Source organism: Toxotes jaculatrix, chromosome 3 (assembly GCF_017976425.1).
Source record: "Toxotes jaculatrix isolate fToxJac2 chromosome 3, fToxJac2.pri, whole genome shotgun sequence".
Classification (NCBI taxonomy): domain Eukaryota; kingdom Metazoa; phylum Chordata; class Actinopteri; family Toxotidae; genus Toxotes; species Toxotes jaculatrix.
The window spans coordinates 14,919,937-14,937,491 of record NC_054396.1 but is presented as its reverse complement, the minus strand read 5'-3'; the positions used below and the strand labels follow the sequence as shown (position 1 = coordinate 14,937,491).

The 17,555-nt window shown below is 42.5% G+C and overlaps 1 protein-coding gene across 1 annotated transcript; it reads left to right on the top strand.

Moving 5' to 3' along the window:
* Positions 1 to 15,109: 15,109 nt before the first annotated feature.
* Positions 15,110 to 16,810, top strand: LOC121179565 (G-protein coupled receptor 22). Its single transcript, XM_041034470.1, has one exon. The coding sequence runs from the start codon at positions 15,110 to 15,112 to the stop codon at positions 16,808 to 16,810; it is 1,701 nt and encodes a 566-aa protein (XP_040890404.1).
* The last annotated feature ends 745 nt before the right edge of the window (positions 16,811 to 17,555 follow it).

The window sequence follows — 17,555 nt, the reverse complement described above, 5'->3', positions numbered from 1 at the left end:
TTCCTGCAAAGGCATTCTAGGAAATATGGGAAATCAGTAAAATAGATGAGGTGATGGAGCAAACAAGGCAGCATTACAATATTTAAAATGACTACAGGAATGCGCTGAAAATCACGATGAATGATATGTTTATGTTGATATGTTTTCCTTTTTGTTACAAAGATGTTGGCTTTGCTTTTTTTTCCCACTTGCTATATAAGCTGTAGTTTGTCTCAGCACTTAAGTGTTGCGTTTGAATGTGTGCACGTATCTGATCTCTTCTGAGCCTTTTGACATTATGTCAGTGTGTGTTTTTATTTGCTTTCTAGTATTTTGTGTGCATGTTTAGATGTTTTTCTGTATTTTTCCTTGGCTGAATGGCACAGACATATGGTATGTGGGTGTTTGGCAGATGCTCCTAATCACTGGCTAGCTTTGCATTTGGATGTGTCGGTTTTCACAAGAGATTCAGATCGGTAGCAAGGGCAGTTCAGTGTGTTTTCATGTTTGTCGAAAAAAAAAAAAAAAGAGGTGGCTGCAGGCTCACAGGGGGGCCTCTGTGTCCTGTAATATGTGGTGCGCAGTGAAAGGGAAAAGGTGTTCCACAGAGAAAATATGGTGATGGAGAGTGTGGTTGGTGGGGGTGGGGTGAAGTGGGTTGAGGGGGCGACAAATGTGCAGAAAAACTGCTAAAATCTTTTAACGGAGACTATGAGGTGTTTAGTGCAATCTGGGAAGGATCGTACAAAGCCAGTATGCTCCACTGACTTTGCCTCTCAAACTCTAATCTTGCAGCCCCTTTACACACGTCTTTGTCCAAACACACATGAAACTACACTGATGCACAACAGTAGGACGGTTCACCTTGAACCAGACGTGGGCCTGGAAAATACAATTTGATCACATTTCAGACATATACCAACATGTAGATAGTTATACTAATCAGTTTTTAAAGGAACAGTTTGACATTTTGGGAAATGCGTGCATTTACTTTCTGGCTGAGAGTTAGCTGAGAAGATAAATACCACACTCCCGTCTGTCTGGTAAATATGAGGCGACAGCCAGCTACCAGTGGATGGAGGTGCAAAAGGTCTCCACTGATTTAATTTTGTTTTAGAGACAATGAAATGTTTCTTGTTCAAGGTTATATAAACAGTATTTATAACACCGTCTGTTTATTAGCATACTAGGGTCAAACATAAAAATTTCGCATTCAGGTGTAACAAGTTCTAGGAGCCATTTACCAATTTAAAAATAGGTTCAATAATCAGAAGTCTGCTAATACATGCATTTAGGGAAAACAAATATGAATCTGTAATAGTGGCTTTTTTGGATTTAATCACACATTCCACTGCAGGGAGTTTATGAACAGAGATCTGCTGACATCAGCTACCCCAGATCTCCTCAGAGACCTCAGGTGTTCTCACCTTTTATCTAAATCTCCCTCTGCACAGTTTTTTTCACATACTCATTTGCACAGTAATTTACACCCCTTTGGTAAAACAACTGTCTGTGAATCAGCATGAGAGCTGCAATGACAGGGACCTTATATTTGTTGTGGGCCCAAGGTCACATTTGTAACAGTCAGTGACCTTGATCCCTGCGCACAACTCATGGTGACAGGGTACTCGTCTTAGAGCAGATGGAAGGATGCACCTTACAACGAGACGATAATCCCAGGTGAAATATGGCTTCAAGCCTCATGAATCTGCTCTTTAACCAGCTCATCCTCCACCGGCAATGAAGTCGCCACATGGAAATTTAGAGTCTGACATGAGCAGGGCAGACGCTCACTGTACAGCCCCCAGTGTGCAGCACAGCATAGACAGAAGCCTCCAAAAGCCTCCTCCAGAGTAGGGGGGGTGGGGGGCTGATATTATCAAGTCAAGCCTGAATCCAGTCATCTTCCTTTGAGGGAGATCAGGTGAAGTGTGTGTAATATGTTTTGAGAGAGGGAGAGAGAGGGAGACGCAAGTAATTGGGAAATCTCGTTGAATTACTACAGAGGAGCGTTCACCCTTGAGGAATCTCAGGTCGTCCTTGTGAAAGGCTACCCATCACACACACACATCCCAACACCCCGTATCCCTGTCTCCTCCCCCTTCCCCCCCCCCCCCCTCCCCTCCTTGCAGATCACCGTATTGGTCGCCGGGATGGAGCTACTGCGCTCCAGCGGTTAGCGCATTATCATGCGTTTGGCCGGTCCGTGAGTGGGATGCAGGACAAGTCCGCTGCATAAAAGTGGACAGGTGTAGCGCACTGTACTGAGTGGAGAATTAGAAGGAAAACGCCAAAAAACAAAACAAAAAAACACTATGATATTAGCTGATTTGTGAGCGGGCAACAGCCACTGCTGCGCTCTGTGTCTGCAGCCGTGGAGGACCCCCCCACGCTGTAATATTTATGACAAAACGGAGGCAAATTATTCTGGTCACGTTTCTGGCTGACAGCCGGCTGTCCCGGAGAGCGCTGGAGTGAATCGGGGTCCAGTACTGGAGATAGCGCAGCGCACCGACACCTGCAGTAGGATGTAAAGGGAATTCCCACTCACCAAACTGGTAAGTTCAACACTTGACTACATTACTTCTTCTTATGCGACCCATTTTATAATTTCAGGTATATATATCTTCAGTGTCAACAAGATTTCTTTCTTTCTTTTAAACAAAAAAAACAATGGGATATTGGTTTTTAAATGAACGTATATCTTCTGCCAAATGAAATGAAATGCCTTGCTGTCTACTGAAGGGAAAAGACAGTCTAAACCTGTTTTGATTCCGGACTGGAGGCGACAATAACAAATCACCTCATTGTGAGAACAGCACTTAAGAGGGGCCTGAAAACAGCCCCGGACATATCACTGGCTGATTTTAATCGCTTGTTTGCATTTTCAGACACGAATCCTTCAGTAGTTCATGATCATTTTGTCTTTCTTGTCATGTTCAGTAAGAATCAGACGACACTTGTACCACAGAGGAAAAGAAAACCTGTGTTATTATACGTATATATATATATATATATATATATATATATATATATATATATATATATAACCCCATAGTGATTTGTTTTTGCTCCATGGAGCCTGTAGTAATTTTGATCCTCCAAGTCTCCCATTTTCCACAGACCCACAGTGATTGTTGATATGTTTCAGTCACATGGATGCGCCACGCTTGACATGAAGGTGTCCCGTTTGATCATTTTTAAGAGCTACGGCTCAGTTCACCAACTAAAATGTTGACATTTTATGTTTTTATCAGACAAAATTATTCCAGTGCGTGTTATTAGCTGGTCGTGAACTGTCATAACCCCATGAGACCTGGATTTCAAAGGACTGTTTATCTGTGCTCCTCGGATTTATTAAGTCTGCCTTCATTAGAAAGAGGAGAAAATAGTGTCATAGTGCTTTTATGTAATTATTTAAATCTGAAATATGATAGGTGTCACTGTGCTGCACAGAATTCATAAAACTCTTTTTTTTTAACCTCTGGTGCATAAATGTAGTAATGGTTTTGAAGTCTTCAAATACTACTATACATTGCCTCATGTAATATAATCCTTTACCTGTTTGAATATGGAGCAGTGACAAAGACTGTTTTGAATCACTGCTCACTTGTTCATGACATGTGAAATGGGAACATATGTGGTTGGATGGTGGAACGGTGGTGTCCTGTGATGGATTTCTTAATTTCTGGTTAAGGTTATGGCTCGTTTAATGTCAAACTGCTGCCTGTTTGCATTAGGTGAACAGTACCATATGAATGATGGGACTTTTGATGGGGCTTTTCACTACAAATTACAAGTGAAATTATTGGGATCAGGTGCAGTGAAATAGTTTGTTTCCTAATATGACTGTTTTGCCATTTGATAGCCTCAGTTAAAGTTTTAAAAGTTTGTTTTTTCCAACAAAGACTTTTAATAATAACTTATGTTTGCTCGTTTATCCTTGTGTTCCCACTGTGTTCTCTCACAGCTCTGCACTCCCACTTTCACATATTCCAAGTTCTTTATATTCACTTGTGACACACAGTGCTATGCCACAAAAATGTGGCACAATATGGCCTGAAGTACTCATGCAGAGTTATTGCTTAGTAAGTGTGTCTCTGTTATTTGTGAACAACTGGCAGATTATGACTTTCTAAAATATCCTGTAATCTAGAGGATGTAGACTAGCTGGTTTTATTTGTAACAGGTTCTAGTAAAAACTAAATTAAATTAAATGTGGAGAACTCAGCTTGAAAAGGGGACAGTATTGCACAGTAATGCAACCATTTCACAGAAAAAGTGTTTGTTTTATTCTTGACTGTCTCCCCAATCTTACTTTCATTGTGATTTTTCAGAGACCCTGAAGTTAATCACACTCTGAAAATTTGCTCTAACAAGCTACTTAAAGTACTGACTAACACATCTTAATATTAAGCAGCTCACCTTTTCTGTGATGTTTCCTGCTTGTGGTATGTTTGTGTGTACATGTGTGTCTGTTTTCCTCTTTTTTTTCCACGTGAAATTCTTGCTATGAATCCCATAGGGACCATTGTTTTATCGTATTCCCATTTCCATTCACTCGCGTGGTGGCAGCCTGCGTGTTTACTTTGCATATGGGTCATTGTGTGTTTGTGTCTGTGCATGTATTTATAGAGAAGCTTTGATGCTGCTGGTGGGGAAATATTCCACCACACGTGTCACTCTCCAGCTAGATGCCGCAGCGTAGTTGAGAGAAGCTGTCAAATTTTGTTTTGGTGCGATGGGCAAAGGAGTGGTGTAACTCTGATCTGACATGTTGATAGTGAAGTCTTATTTAACCTCTATATAATAGCACTGGATAGTAGATGATCAGAGTCTTGTTGTAGGTATTACAGGACAACAACAGTGTGGGAAAAGCACACAGGATTTATGTAAGAGCAGCTCCACTGTCATAAAAAGTTCCCAGAAAGCCTCTGTAGGATTTATTTTGATTGTATTTTAATGGCTTTTAAAATGAATGTGCTTAGGTTTACAGTGTTGCATGCATTTTGAGGGACTAAAGAAGTTTTCCGCTGTTTTGTTTGTAATACTAATAGTTTAAAGTCTTTGTTTTTCTACAATTCAAATTCTTCAAGCTTTTATATTAATTCATCATGACAATATCTCTAATTTTGCTTTGTAAACAAATGGTTGGACTGCTTACTAGGATAGCAGTTGTTGAATGAGTACAAAATCTCACAGTAGTTACAAGAAACAATTGTATTTACTGCAGTAAAAGCCTCTGGCAACAGGCCTTAACAGCTGCTCTCAACTGTATTTAAGGAATTTAAACTGTGTTTATGTTTGTATTTTCCTAATTTAGAGCTGCATTTTGACTGGACTGGCCACATCTGTTTAAATCTGTGTCCCCAAGCCAAAGAGAAATCTCATAAAACTTGGAGCTCTTTTTAAGCATGGAACATGAAAGTGCATGCATCCTTGCATAAAATAATTAAAGTTGCAAAATAAGAAGCAGCCTCTGAGCAAGTATAATAACAGAAAACAGTCAAAACATAATAAATACCAGTAACTACCCTTCGCACACTGATTGTATTGATTACGACTGCGATTACACGTCCTTCCCGTCAGTGCACTCGTGTTCACTGTTTGAAATTATAATTGCACTACACTTAATTCCCTAACCTTATATAGTAAATAACAAGTTTCTTTGAAGTGTGTGAGTACATGGACACAGAGAGGTGAAGGAGATCTCAGCAGTGGATAGGACGAAAGCAGGAGGATGACAGTGAAAACGTAAAACATAAAGAGCAAATAGAAAAGATGGAACAATAAATCATTAGAAGAACCGAGTGGAGTGCCCACGGTGAAACAAACTATCAAGAGGAGGGAGACAGATGCATTACAGAAGAAACCCGAATACAGTGACTTTATAGACTCAGTGTGGCCACCCATCTGAAGAACAGGAACACAGCTGCTTCCTTGCTTATGTATTACATGACATATTTAGGTATGTTTTTAATATAATTATGTGTATGTTTCCATGCTGCTGATGCATCTGCTACGTTAGCTGGAAGGTGACAGACATAAGATTTGATTAAGCTTGATTGACACCACAAGTATTTAGTATGTTTTTCTTATGAAACCTCTTCATGTGGGAATAGAAAATGAGTCCTTTATTTTTTGGTTGTGTGTATGTGTGAATTTATTTGTGTGTTGGTTTCCCCCTCCCTCAGGTAAGACCTCTGTCTGTCATTATGGTGTGATAGTACAGTTTGCTCTTGGCCAAAGATATCCTGTCTGCAGGAGATAAATGGCATTAATTGAGCTCTAATTGCCTCCTTGAGTGAAATAGCTTAATTATTTTAACCTGAAGCAGACAACTTCAGTCTGTCTTTTTCTAGTACCCCATCAGTTCCACTTACTCTTTTGCTTATTCCATGGTCTTCAGATGGCTGTAAAACATAAGATTTTGGTGCACAGACATTTCTCTCTCTGCATGCACTGATCTGCTGAAGCAAGGTTTAATCAGATTTGAAAGGAAGCAATACAAGTGCAAATTTGTCCTGATTTTTTTTTTTTTTTAAATCACTGCTTTGTTGAATTTCATAAGGTTTCACAAAGTTTATTAAAGGTACACTTTGGGATTTTTGACCACTAGTGGTGCAATGGAGCAGTGGTTGCATTTGAGTTTGTTTGAACACACGTGCAACACCGTCAACATTCCTACCAATAGTTTCATGCTATTCCACCGATGTGAAAGTCTTAAGCACCAACAAAGGCAGGGAAGATGAAGAGTGTGAAGATAGCTTTGTATATCAGATTTGCAAATGTTTTATGAAGAAGGACACATACTGTAGACCAGAGGATGCACACAATACGGTTTGTTAAGAAACACTGGGTGGTAAACTGTTTGTTTACCAGAAACCTCCACAGGGCACAATGAAATGTTCTCATCTTTTTATATGCTAAAAGAAAAGAAATCAAAGCTTCCACCATCCAGTCGTCTACTCATTCAGTCACACAGGCCATTGGTGCATTTTTGATCAAAAGCAGAGACAATAAACAAGTGGGCATACTTTTCATTTACACTGTTTTTTTTACTCTGCAGCTTTAAGACTTTTTGTGCAGTAACTCTTGAAATTATATGAAAGAGTCAAGCTAGAAAAAAACTAATTAATGCCCTAGTCATAGTACACTGCTCCAAGACCATGTGGGATATAGATGGGGTTTTTTATTAAAGGGGTTCTCCAGCAGTATAGAATTGCATTTCTTCAGTTACAATAAAATAAAATGATTAAAAATCAAGGTTATTTTTTTCAGACTTCGATTAGGCTTCCTCCTGAGCCACAATAGATGTGACACAACTGTTTTCACAGGCTGTGTAGTGACGAGTAATTTTATCTTTGTGTGTAAAAACAGCAGACTGCCCATTTAACTGTAAAAAAAGTAAAGCTGCTTTTCTGGGTCAGCACCTTCCATCAGTGTGTGTATGATTATGTTCAGTGTAGCGATGTCGGTATTTACATGATGACTAAGGGTCAAAGCTTTTCCTTGCTCATCATGCAAACACCTCGTGGTGTTTTGTCACCAGAGCAGCATTAAAGCGACCACAGACCCCTGTACAGTGACTTTTATTCATTCACAACACTCCCACAGAAAAAGCAAATCAGCACAGGTTCGTGCAGCACACAGGCTACTTCAGTTTGACGTCTGCATTCGGACGATCCATTAACTCCTGATGACAAGAGCTGTTGAAATGGAGAGACAGGAGGAGACGCTGCTAATCATAAGCAATCACTTCAGCTCAAATACGGAATGTAGGAGTAATTACTGTTATAAAAGAAATATAATGAACATTGTTATATCTCTCCATTTTATCCTGCTTTATTGTCTTACCATCATTATTACTAATCATAGCTATTCTGTTCGTTGGACCAGTGAACAGCCTTCCGGAGTGCTGATTTACGTAACAGTCCCCATTTGATCTGACTCACTTTTACTTCATTTCGCCAGCTTTCGCACTTGATTTTGATTTCTTCTTGTTTCAAAGAACTGTGATTGCATAGCAGCCTTGATTAGTGCTTACTGATGGGTGGCGCTTGTAATAGTAAAATTACAGGCTTGGGACGTCATTGCTAGATATAGGATACAGAGGAGTGTCTTTAATGAATGTTGAAGCTAAATGAAATCCATCGAACATGCTGTCAGGTGGTAATGATGCCTCACACCCTGTGGACCAGAGCTGTCTTCTTTCTATACAGCGCTGTTCCTATGGATTGCAGGCTGTGATAATTAACCTGCCTACTAGCTTTCTTACTGATGTTCCAGTAGCGGCCTGTCAAAGTTGTGGGATATAAAGTGGCTGGACATATGAGCTTTTATCTTAACTACTAGGTCTCTGATGTAGCGACAGTAATCTGTGTGAGGCTACTTGCACTGTTGCATTATGAAGCACTAGTTTAATATTCAAAGTCACAGAATAGTCTATCCAGGTGATCTAGTGTGGAGTTACACAAAGATATTGTACAGTGTAAAAGCAAAGAGCCATGTGGTGGTGGTTGTAAGATGGATGGTGAGGAGGGGAGGCGAGGTGGTGCAAATGGGACTATTCAAAAGAGAGATGGATAGAGGTAGTGAGCAGGGAACAAACATTCCCCTCCAGCAAGCACAAGACTCAGCATCCATCTGCACACCCCTAAGCCTCCCACACATCCATCACTCCCTCACTGCACCTACCTCCCATTACCTCCAATCCCTCTCTCCCTAACTTGTCTCAGACCTAAGTGCAGATGGGATTCAGCAGTTTCTTAAACACACACGATGTCATTCACCTCAGATAGCAATCCATCTTGCGCTGTATCTGTGGAGAACATACTGGCAGGGAGCGTGTACAGAGACGAGGGCTGGCAGTGGGTGGTTGTGTAGGTGGGTGGTAGTTAGCGATACATTATGGACTACATGGTGTGCTTGTGTGTCTTCAGCGAGCTTGGCAGGAGTTATGATAACCCATTTTATAATTTTACCATGTGAAGTGTTGCTTAGCCTCATATAAAGGATAGCAGTGTTGCTTTTAACACTTCCGGAGCTACACTCACACCTGTAATAAACGTACAGTGTTCAGTTTGTAGCATGTGTTTCTGAAGTTATTCAGATCAGAGACACATTAGAGAGGTTGGGATGTTGTTGCTCTCACTGAGCGGGTTGTGTTGTTGGCCTGTCCGGGCTGGTTTGTTGGGAGCCTGCCAGGGATGCTGCTGCCCAGCTGGTGGCTGCTTGCTGTTAGCACTGCTGGATGAATTGAGTGGGAAAATTATGCTTTTGATCGATTGTCTCATTGCAGACTTTAGGAATACCTAAGACAGCCATGAGTCAGCATGCTGCATGCACCAGCATCTTCTTTGCTTTCAGTCTTTTCCCACCCCCGAGCCCACCACCACCACCACCATTTTCTGTCTCACTCTTCTGTTTCCCTTTCTTCCCTAAATGTCAGCTTTTGGTGTCGGTCCCATAAAATCAAAGAGCAAAGGCTTCTTTCTAGCCTCACCATTTTGTACTGACATTTTGCAATTTTACAAGGAAATAAATCCATCAAAGAAGAAACAGATAACAATTTCTCTATGGACAGTAGCCTAAATAAACCATAACACAATGCAGCTACACTGCTGTCCTTGTGCATCAGTAGTCAGATACAATGCCCTTATGTAAACTTGTTTTTTTTTTATTATTATTATTATTATCTGAACAACCAGAGACTGATTGCTACCAAAGCATTTTCTTTTTCTAATTTATTTTTTGGGGAAAAAGTGATACACATCTACTTTGGTTATTGTTGTCCTCATGTAAACAGCACTGGGATGGAGCCAAGCGCAGCGACTCACAGAGGAGCTGGATGATTTCCAGCAGCTGAATATAAACAGCAGCAGACTTAAAATGAGGACTTCTGCCAACAGGACAGACTAAGCAGGCTAACTCGAAGCAATCCAGTGTGGATCTTAGTCAAACCTGAAGGGAGGTGTGCTCTACCAAACAAGACTTTTCAGATAAACATTAGATGGCTGAGACGTCAGCTTGTGGAATAAAGTCTGAGCTGCACATCTGTCCTGCTTCCTATTCAAGCTGTTACACTTGTGTTGTCTAACTTACAGCAATACTAAGATGTTCACACAAAGAGTCAGAAAACAACAAACCAGAAACAAAATACATTGTACTAAGTGCAGCTAACGCTTAGAAATCCTTACAAAGAGATACAAGGGCATTGTCTTCTGTAGAAAGATGTTACACCCTCAGAAATATGCAAAGTAAGCACATAAAGTTTTACAGAGAGCACAGGCGGTGCTTACATTTAAATAATTACCAAACTAAATTCTCACGTGTACCAACCACACTGTCACATTGAGATCGCCAGAGAGTGAGGTGAAAATGGGAGCGTGCCCTCAGGCTCGGTACAGGAACAGCACTTTGAACAGCAGCAGGCTGAGACTCCGGCATGCAGCAGCATAGTGGACAGCAGTCATGGCACAAAGGGCCAGATTTAATAAACCGTTTCTGCCTCATTTCAGACCTGTCTGGAAAGGTGTGTGTGTGTATTGTTTTTATCAGACAGGTGCACTGGCATGGAAATGCAGTTTCCCTGTCATCTGGGGTGCATCTTGTGTGAAATGAAGTGTGTCTATCCATTAAAGAGAGGATCACACAATCACACATTTACTACTCAGTTTTGTGCAGAGTGATCTCTGGCACGAAAAGTGCATTCTGTGAATGAAAAAAAGAGCAGAAATCATAAAAACAAAGTACAATGTCTGACTGATCATAGGGGACAAAGATTTGTGGCTATGTCATTAACTTTAAAGTTGAATTTGACATCCACTGAGTTGCTGCCTCATTATGTTGACTGCACTCTTGGTAAAACTTTTGCAAAGTGTGCTTTGCTGCAGTTATCTTGGGAGTCTAGGAAGACATCACCCGTATCAGTGCCATCTACACCCTCCACCTGCTTTGGCTTGAGCATCTGCTTGGCCAGTTGCTCTGTCTGCGTCAGCGTCTCCCTCCCCCAGTATGGTGGGCTGTACCTAAAACAAAACTTTTCTTATTGTTTAATTTTTGAGTGCACATTTTCTTAATTTCCTCAGAATACAAGTCTGTGCTTGACATATGTTAAGCACGTCACTGTTAATTGACCTGCAGCATATTCCCTGTACATTAGACATCATCCATCTTTTCATATCCTCTCAGTGTGCTAATGAGGTGTGTTATGTTTCACCAAGACATACCTAACAAACAGGCCAAGAATATTAAATGCTTCATACTCTATGTTTGGGCCCAAAAGCATGCCGTTTGTCTTTGAGCTGGGCAGAAGTAATTTAGCCTCTGGCATGTGTTGTCAGGAGAAAGAACTGAAACATATATATGTATAGCTTAGAGTGTGTGTTCAAAGTGTATGCAATATTACAAGAGAGCAGAAAAAGTTAGAAAAGAACGAGAAAAACCTAAAGTCTCACACCGACAACAGAATCTGCTCTAGCATTTACCCTCTGATATTGTGAAAAGGGGCTTGACAGCCTGTCATCTCCTGCCCGACACCTATAATAACCCCGACAGCAGGGTCCAGTTGTGCAGTCTAGGATACTGTCAGTTTGTTGTTGCTGTTTTGGAGCAGAAGCTCAGAATGTACACTAACTGAGACAACAGATTTGATGAAAAAATGTGCAAAGCCAAAGTAAAATCTGTGGATGATAGTTACTCATTTCATTCCATTATGAGCCATCCAGACACTTTTTTTTTTTCTTTTAATACGTGATTTTAAATTATGCCTCTGATTTGTTGACTGAAGATGGGTGGTGGTGGTGGTGGGGTGCAAAACTAGACTGAAATGAAGTCAGCCCCTATGACACTCAATTTTTTAATTTTTTTTTTTTCATGGGGTGAGTTTCAGATTTTTTTTCTTTTTTATCTTTAGATTAACTATCAAAGCAGAGATGTCAGCAAACTTGTCAGACTTTTTAGATTTTAATGTCTGTTTGTTCAGGCCATTTCCTAATATAACGTTTTGAAGGCCATGCCTTTAGCTCCCTCTGCTCCCTTTCCCTTCTGTCTGGCTTGTCAATCACAGGATGTAATTTATGGTGCCAAAGTTTCACCTTGTTTCCAGCTATTTTCAGTTGCTGCAACTTCCTCAGCTCAACTTGCAGAGAAATACACACGTACGTACACTCTAGTTGGTTTCAACAGTACAATGCAATGATTAGAACCAAAACATTATTACAGAAGACAGCAGTGCACTGACATGGACTTCTCTGTAGCTTGTTTCTCAGTTGCCAGGGCCACAAACTGACTAAGATCTGCAGCCTCAAATGAACCTGAGTATTTGCATTTCCCACTGAAACACACAAACACTGGTGATCATTAGAAAAGCTACCAAAAGTTCAGCACCCTGTCTGCACATTTTAATTTTCCTCTTCCCTCTCTCCTTGTAAAAACCAGAATATTGTGACTTTTCCTGCCCGCAGGTTAGAACCACAGCTGCTCATATAAAGGGCCTCTGACATTTTGTCTTGCCCCCAAACCACACGATAACATAGACGTTTTCTACTCTTTTGTCTGTGGCTTTTTTACAAGATCATCACACACTGATTGTAGTTTATTGTTTCTCTTAGTCATAGGATAGCAGAAATTACACTTGTTGAAAGCTATTGAGCCTGCTCATTTCACCAGTGTACATCACCCCCTTCTAATTATTGGCAGGATGGTTAAGAGAAACAGATGATGGCCTCACATTTTATGAGACTGATCAAATCAGTGACTGCAGAATTATTTGGCTGATTTTTGTCAAAATGAAGAATTGAACATATCTCTATTTTGTTTTATCCGCGAATAATAAAATTTAAATCACAGTTGACTTTTGTGTTATAACACCCTGTTTTTGTTTTGGTCAGTGTAGTACTGACATGTATGTTGCCTCAGTGATTGGTGTAAGTGATTGACTGTCCAATATAAAGTGTCCCTTTGTTTGCTCCACGATCCCCTGTTGCACCCTGTTGTCCACCATATTGACCAAAGAGAGTGAACAATTGATTTTGATGACATTATAAGGTCACAGCCCATTGAATATTCTTCTGTTAGACGCTCAGTGTGAATAGTGTCAAAAACATGGGTGGATCTGGATTAAGATTTTAATCCTAGGACCCTGTCTTTGAAATCAAATGTTACTGTAATTTTACAACCCAGAGGCCAAATGTCCATTGTCAGTTTAATAATTTCTTGACTGTCTTGGGGATAGGGGTAATACTGAAGCTGCTTCTAATATTTTTTTAAAAACAGTACCTTTGTGTATTAAAGTCAAATACTTTGTGATACTTTGACCTGTGATGAAGTAAGCAAAGAAAACGATTCTTTAACTGCAGGAGGTGTCAAAGGGAGGGAATACAACAAATCCACTCACAACTATTTTATGCAGTGCTCAAAATGAGACCACAGGTACCCGTGAGAGGATGAGATAGCAAGTGCGTTTGTGTGCTCCCTTGCCTCAGGCTTGTTAAATTGGCAGATCGATGATGCTTTAAATCAATGTTCCAGCAACACCGCAAACCCCATGGAACCCATTAGTGGATTAAGATAGACCACTGTTCCACACTGAGTCCTGTTCTGCCTGCAGGTCCTTTCCACATGACAAATGGGAGGAAAAACTGTGAAATAAAACAAAGGGAAAAGGGCAAACAAGAGGGTGAGAACAAAAGGTGCGGCAGAGGAAAGGTTGACAGCAAAGGCTGGGGTCAGTGCTGCCACTGAGAACACACCTGTAGCTCTTCTTCATTCAGAGAGTCGGGCAGGGAATAGTTTTTTCTTACATTGTACAGACAAAGGATCTGCTCTCGAATCAACCAGTACTTTATGAGATTCATTCCCAGGCACAGGAGAGCATCCAGCTAGCCATGAATAACATGCTCTACATGCAAAGTAGTCTGTCTCAGCCAGTAAACTGAAAAGGGAACAGAGTCGGGATGGAAGGGATGTGACGGATGTACGAGAGCAGAGGAGAAAGGGAGTGTTGAGGAGAGGATGCCAGGGGAGCTGGTCATCCTCTGATAGCACTGTTTAGCCGCCACTGTCTGTGGATCATTGATCCATTCATCTTCATTACATCTCCCTGTGAGAACTATTAACTGCTGCCACCCTCAGTTGGGTGCCTGATATGTTGACATGCACTACACGGTCTCTCTACCAGCCTACCAATGTCCCTGCCACCTCTCCTCTTGGAGGTAGAAGCTTGTTAAAAAAAAACAAAAAAAACGGGTTTTAACAAGGTTTTTATGTTGCCATTTACTGGATTTATAGAGGCATTATTTGTCTTCACAAGGTGGGTTGTCAGTGATGGAGGAACAGGTAAAGCTAAATCTAGCCATAGACAGTATGTAGTAAGTCACTGTCATCGTAACAGTACAGGTGTGGAGGATTCATATATGTTTGCTTTATCCTGCAAGCTTCTTTTCTGACCCACATAATGTATGTTGCATAAGAATGATTCAAACATCCACCCACTCACGCTCATGAGAAGCATGGTTATATCTTTGTAACAGAATTCAGCATAGTATATGAACTGTGCGCTTAGCCAGGAAATAAATCTTCACTGGTTTGTTAAAATCTCTAGACTGTTAGGAGATTCTCTGCTGAGTCCCAGCTTAATTCACTCATACCTGCAAATGTGCCCCAAGAGACTCACCAGTTCACCTCAACTGTTACCACTGTCAATGCGAAGCATGTTGTTGTCTAACTGCCTGAGCCCAGTGAGACATCATGGGTCATCAGCAGCAGCTTGAACTGCACCCCATGATTCCAGTTGACTGCCAAGATCACTTTCACCTCCCTGTGGTAACTCATAGCTTCTCTTCACTTGTGAAATCTGACAAGTTTGACTTGTACTTGTTGTACAGTGTTATTTTTGAGTAAATATGAGACAAGCTGACTGCTAAACTGCTTGATCTTTCTCTGTCCTCTATCTGTCTGTCTCTTCCCCTTTTTTTCTGTCTCTCTCTTTTTTTTATTTATAGAATCAACCACAGATCCGGCCACCATCTTCACTGCTGTCTCATTAGACCCAGGGGAAAAAGAGAGACAGAGCATGGTCTGGTGTGGTGGGCACTGTTGCTATGTGTGAAGGAGTGTTGTGGCGTCAATGGAGACCGAAGGCTATCGTGACCTCCTGGAGACCAGCGATGGTCAGGGGGTAGGCCTGCTGGATGGAGGGGGTGAGGTGGGTGTGGAGGAGGGATGGAGCACGCCCTACCCTCTGGGCTTCCAGGTATCTTTGACCACTGTGCTGATACTGGAGCTGGTGTTGGGCTTCAGCAGCAACCTGACCGTACTTGTGCTCTACTGTGCTCAGTCCAACCTGGTGGATTCAGTCAGCAACCTAGTCACGGTCAACCTCCATGTGCTGGACATACTGGTCTGTGTGCTATGTCTGCCACTGACTGTGGCTGTGATCCTGGTACCAGCTAATGGAAGTGAAGTTGGCAGCCTGGCCACGCTGTGCTGCTTTCATGAGGCCTGTGTCACGTTCACCAGTGTGGCCACGGCGGTCAATGTACTGGTGATCAGTTTGGACCGATACGACATCTCAGTGCGTCCAGCCAGTCGTCTACTGACCCCCAGGCGTGCTGCGCTGCTCCTGGCAGCAGTGTGGGCTGTGTCTCTGGCTGTCTTCTTCCTACCCTTCCTTGAGGGGGACTTCTTCTCTTCGAGGTCTGAGGATGGTGAGGATAAGGAGCCGGAAAGGCAGAACAATGAGTCTGAGTTCACCACTGGACTGACCCCCATTTCTTCCTCCCTTTCTCCCTCCTTAATGCCCACCACTCACCCCTCCTCCCCTTCACACCACTTGCCTCCGGCATGGCAGAACAGGACACTGCTGTGTGTTGGAGGGCAGGGGTATTACACAGGCCTGGCTATGTATTACCACTTGTTACTCCAAGTGCCCTGTTTCTTCATCGCTGTGGTCGTCATGTTGTTCACCTACTCCAGGATCCTACAGGCCCTCAACATCCGCATTGGCTCCCACATGATGAGGGGTACACGTGCAAAGGACACCACCTGCAGGATACGCTGCAGGAGGCAGAGGAGGAAGGACCTGAGCCTGCCCACAGAGGTAGTGTCCTCCAACCAGAACCAGAACCTCTCCCATCCTCCCCTCATCCCCTCTCCCACCCCTACACCAACATCACCCCCACCGCTCTCCTCCATGCCCCAAGGGATGTCTGACAGTGGAGCAACAGTCACCACTGTCAGTACTGCTGCCACCACCCCAATCGCGACAACACCAGCCACCCCTGCTTCTCCAACCCCAGCCTCAGCCTCAGCTTCAGCTTCAACGCAGACCCACGCCACCTCACCTCTGCCTGCCTCCTCCATGGGTGTCCAGGCCTCGGTTTCTGCCATCATCGCCTTGAGGCGTGCAGTGCGCAGACACAGGGACCGCAGAGAACGTCAACGTCGCGTCCTAAAAATGTCCCTAATCATCATATCCACCTTCCTGGGATGCTGGGCCCCTTTGTCTGCAGTCAATGTTCTGATCCTGTGTCTGGGTCCCAGTGATGGCCTGGTGCGGCTCCGCCTCTGCTTCTTAGCGATGGCTTATGGAACCACTATCTTTCATCCTCTGCTCTATGCTTTCACCAGGCAGAAGCTGCGCCGTGCCCTCAAAACACGTGTCAAGAAAAGGGTAGTGTCCCTTCTGCAGGTGGACCCAGGTCTCAGCGGGGGGACAGTTATTCATAACTCCTGGGTGGAGGGGGGAGGCCAGAGGAAGAGTCGCAAGCCACGGGTGGAGGCCAGCGATGGCACTGATCGATGCCTCACAGAGGCAGTGAGGGAATGACGCTGGTCTTCAGCGGGCACATGTCTGTTTGCATGTGTGAGTGCGTGTGTGTGAATTTGAAGAATTGTATGTATCTTACCAATTTGCTGGAGAGGTGGATCCTGTGTATATTTGTGCATGGGTGTGAGAGAAATAAGAGCCAGTTTGTTTACAAAGGTCAGGACAAATCCCATGACCTCTGGTTCCATGCAGATGTGGAGACAGGTGAGTCCTGAGCTCTAATTAGAGGCAGCTTTCTGCTCTCCTTAAACAGACCCTCATTAGTCCACTTCCTGACTGACAAGGTGGCCACTGTTTCTCCATGGCAACGCTGGTCAAGCATTGTGACAACACTATAACCATGGCTACTGAAAATACTAGAGTGCGCCCCACTTGTAGGGTAAGGGTTAGATTACAGCAAAGGTATATTTTATTGCTCCTGCGTGCACTTTCAACTTGCATGTGCATGTACATATGCACAGATAGACATACACACACACATACAAAGACATACACATACACTTAATGCACACTGATCTATATTTAGTCATTATCTGTGAAAGCACACCAATATCTACCTGCACAGATATTCTCAGTGAGAAAAATATTAATGGAAGTCTATATTTCTTTTTCTTTCCCTTATTTTTTCATGCCTTAATTGAATTATTAATATATTCTCATGGTGCTGAATGTCCTGCTGTATGTTTACAACAATGTATCAGAGTGAAAGCCTTTGCACATACTGTATACGGTATAGCAAATTAAT

Coding starts and splice junctions, on each gene's coding strand:
- LOC121179565 (XM_041034470.1), top strand. CDS start 15,110: ATGGAGACCGAAGGCTATCGTGACCTCCTGGAGACCAGCGATGGTCAG.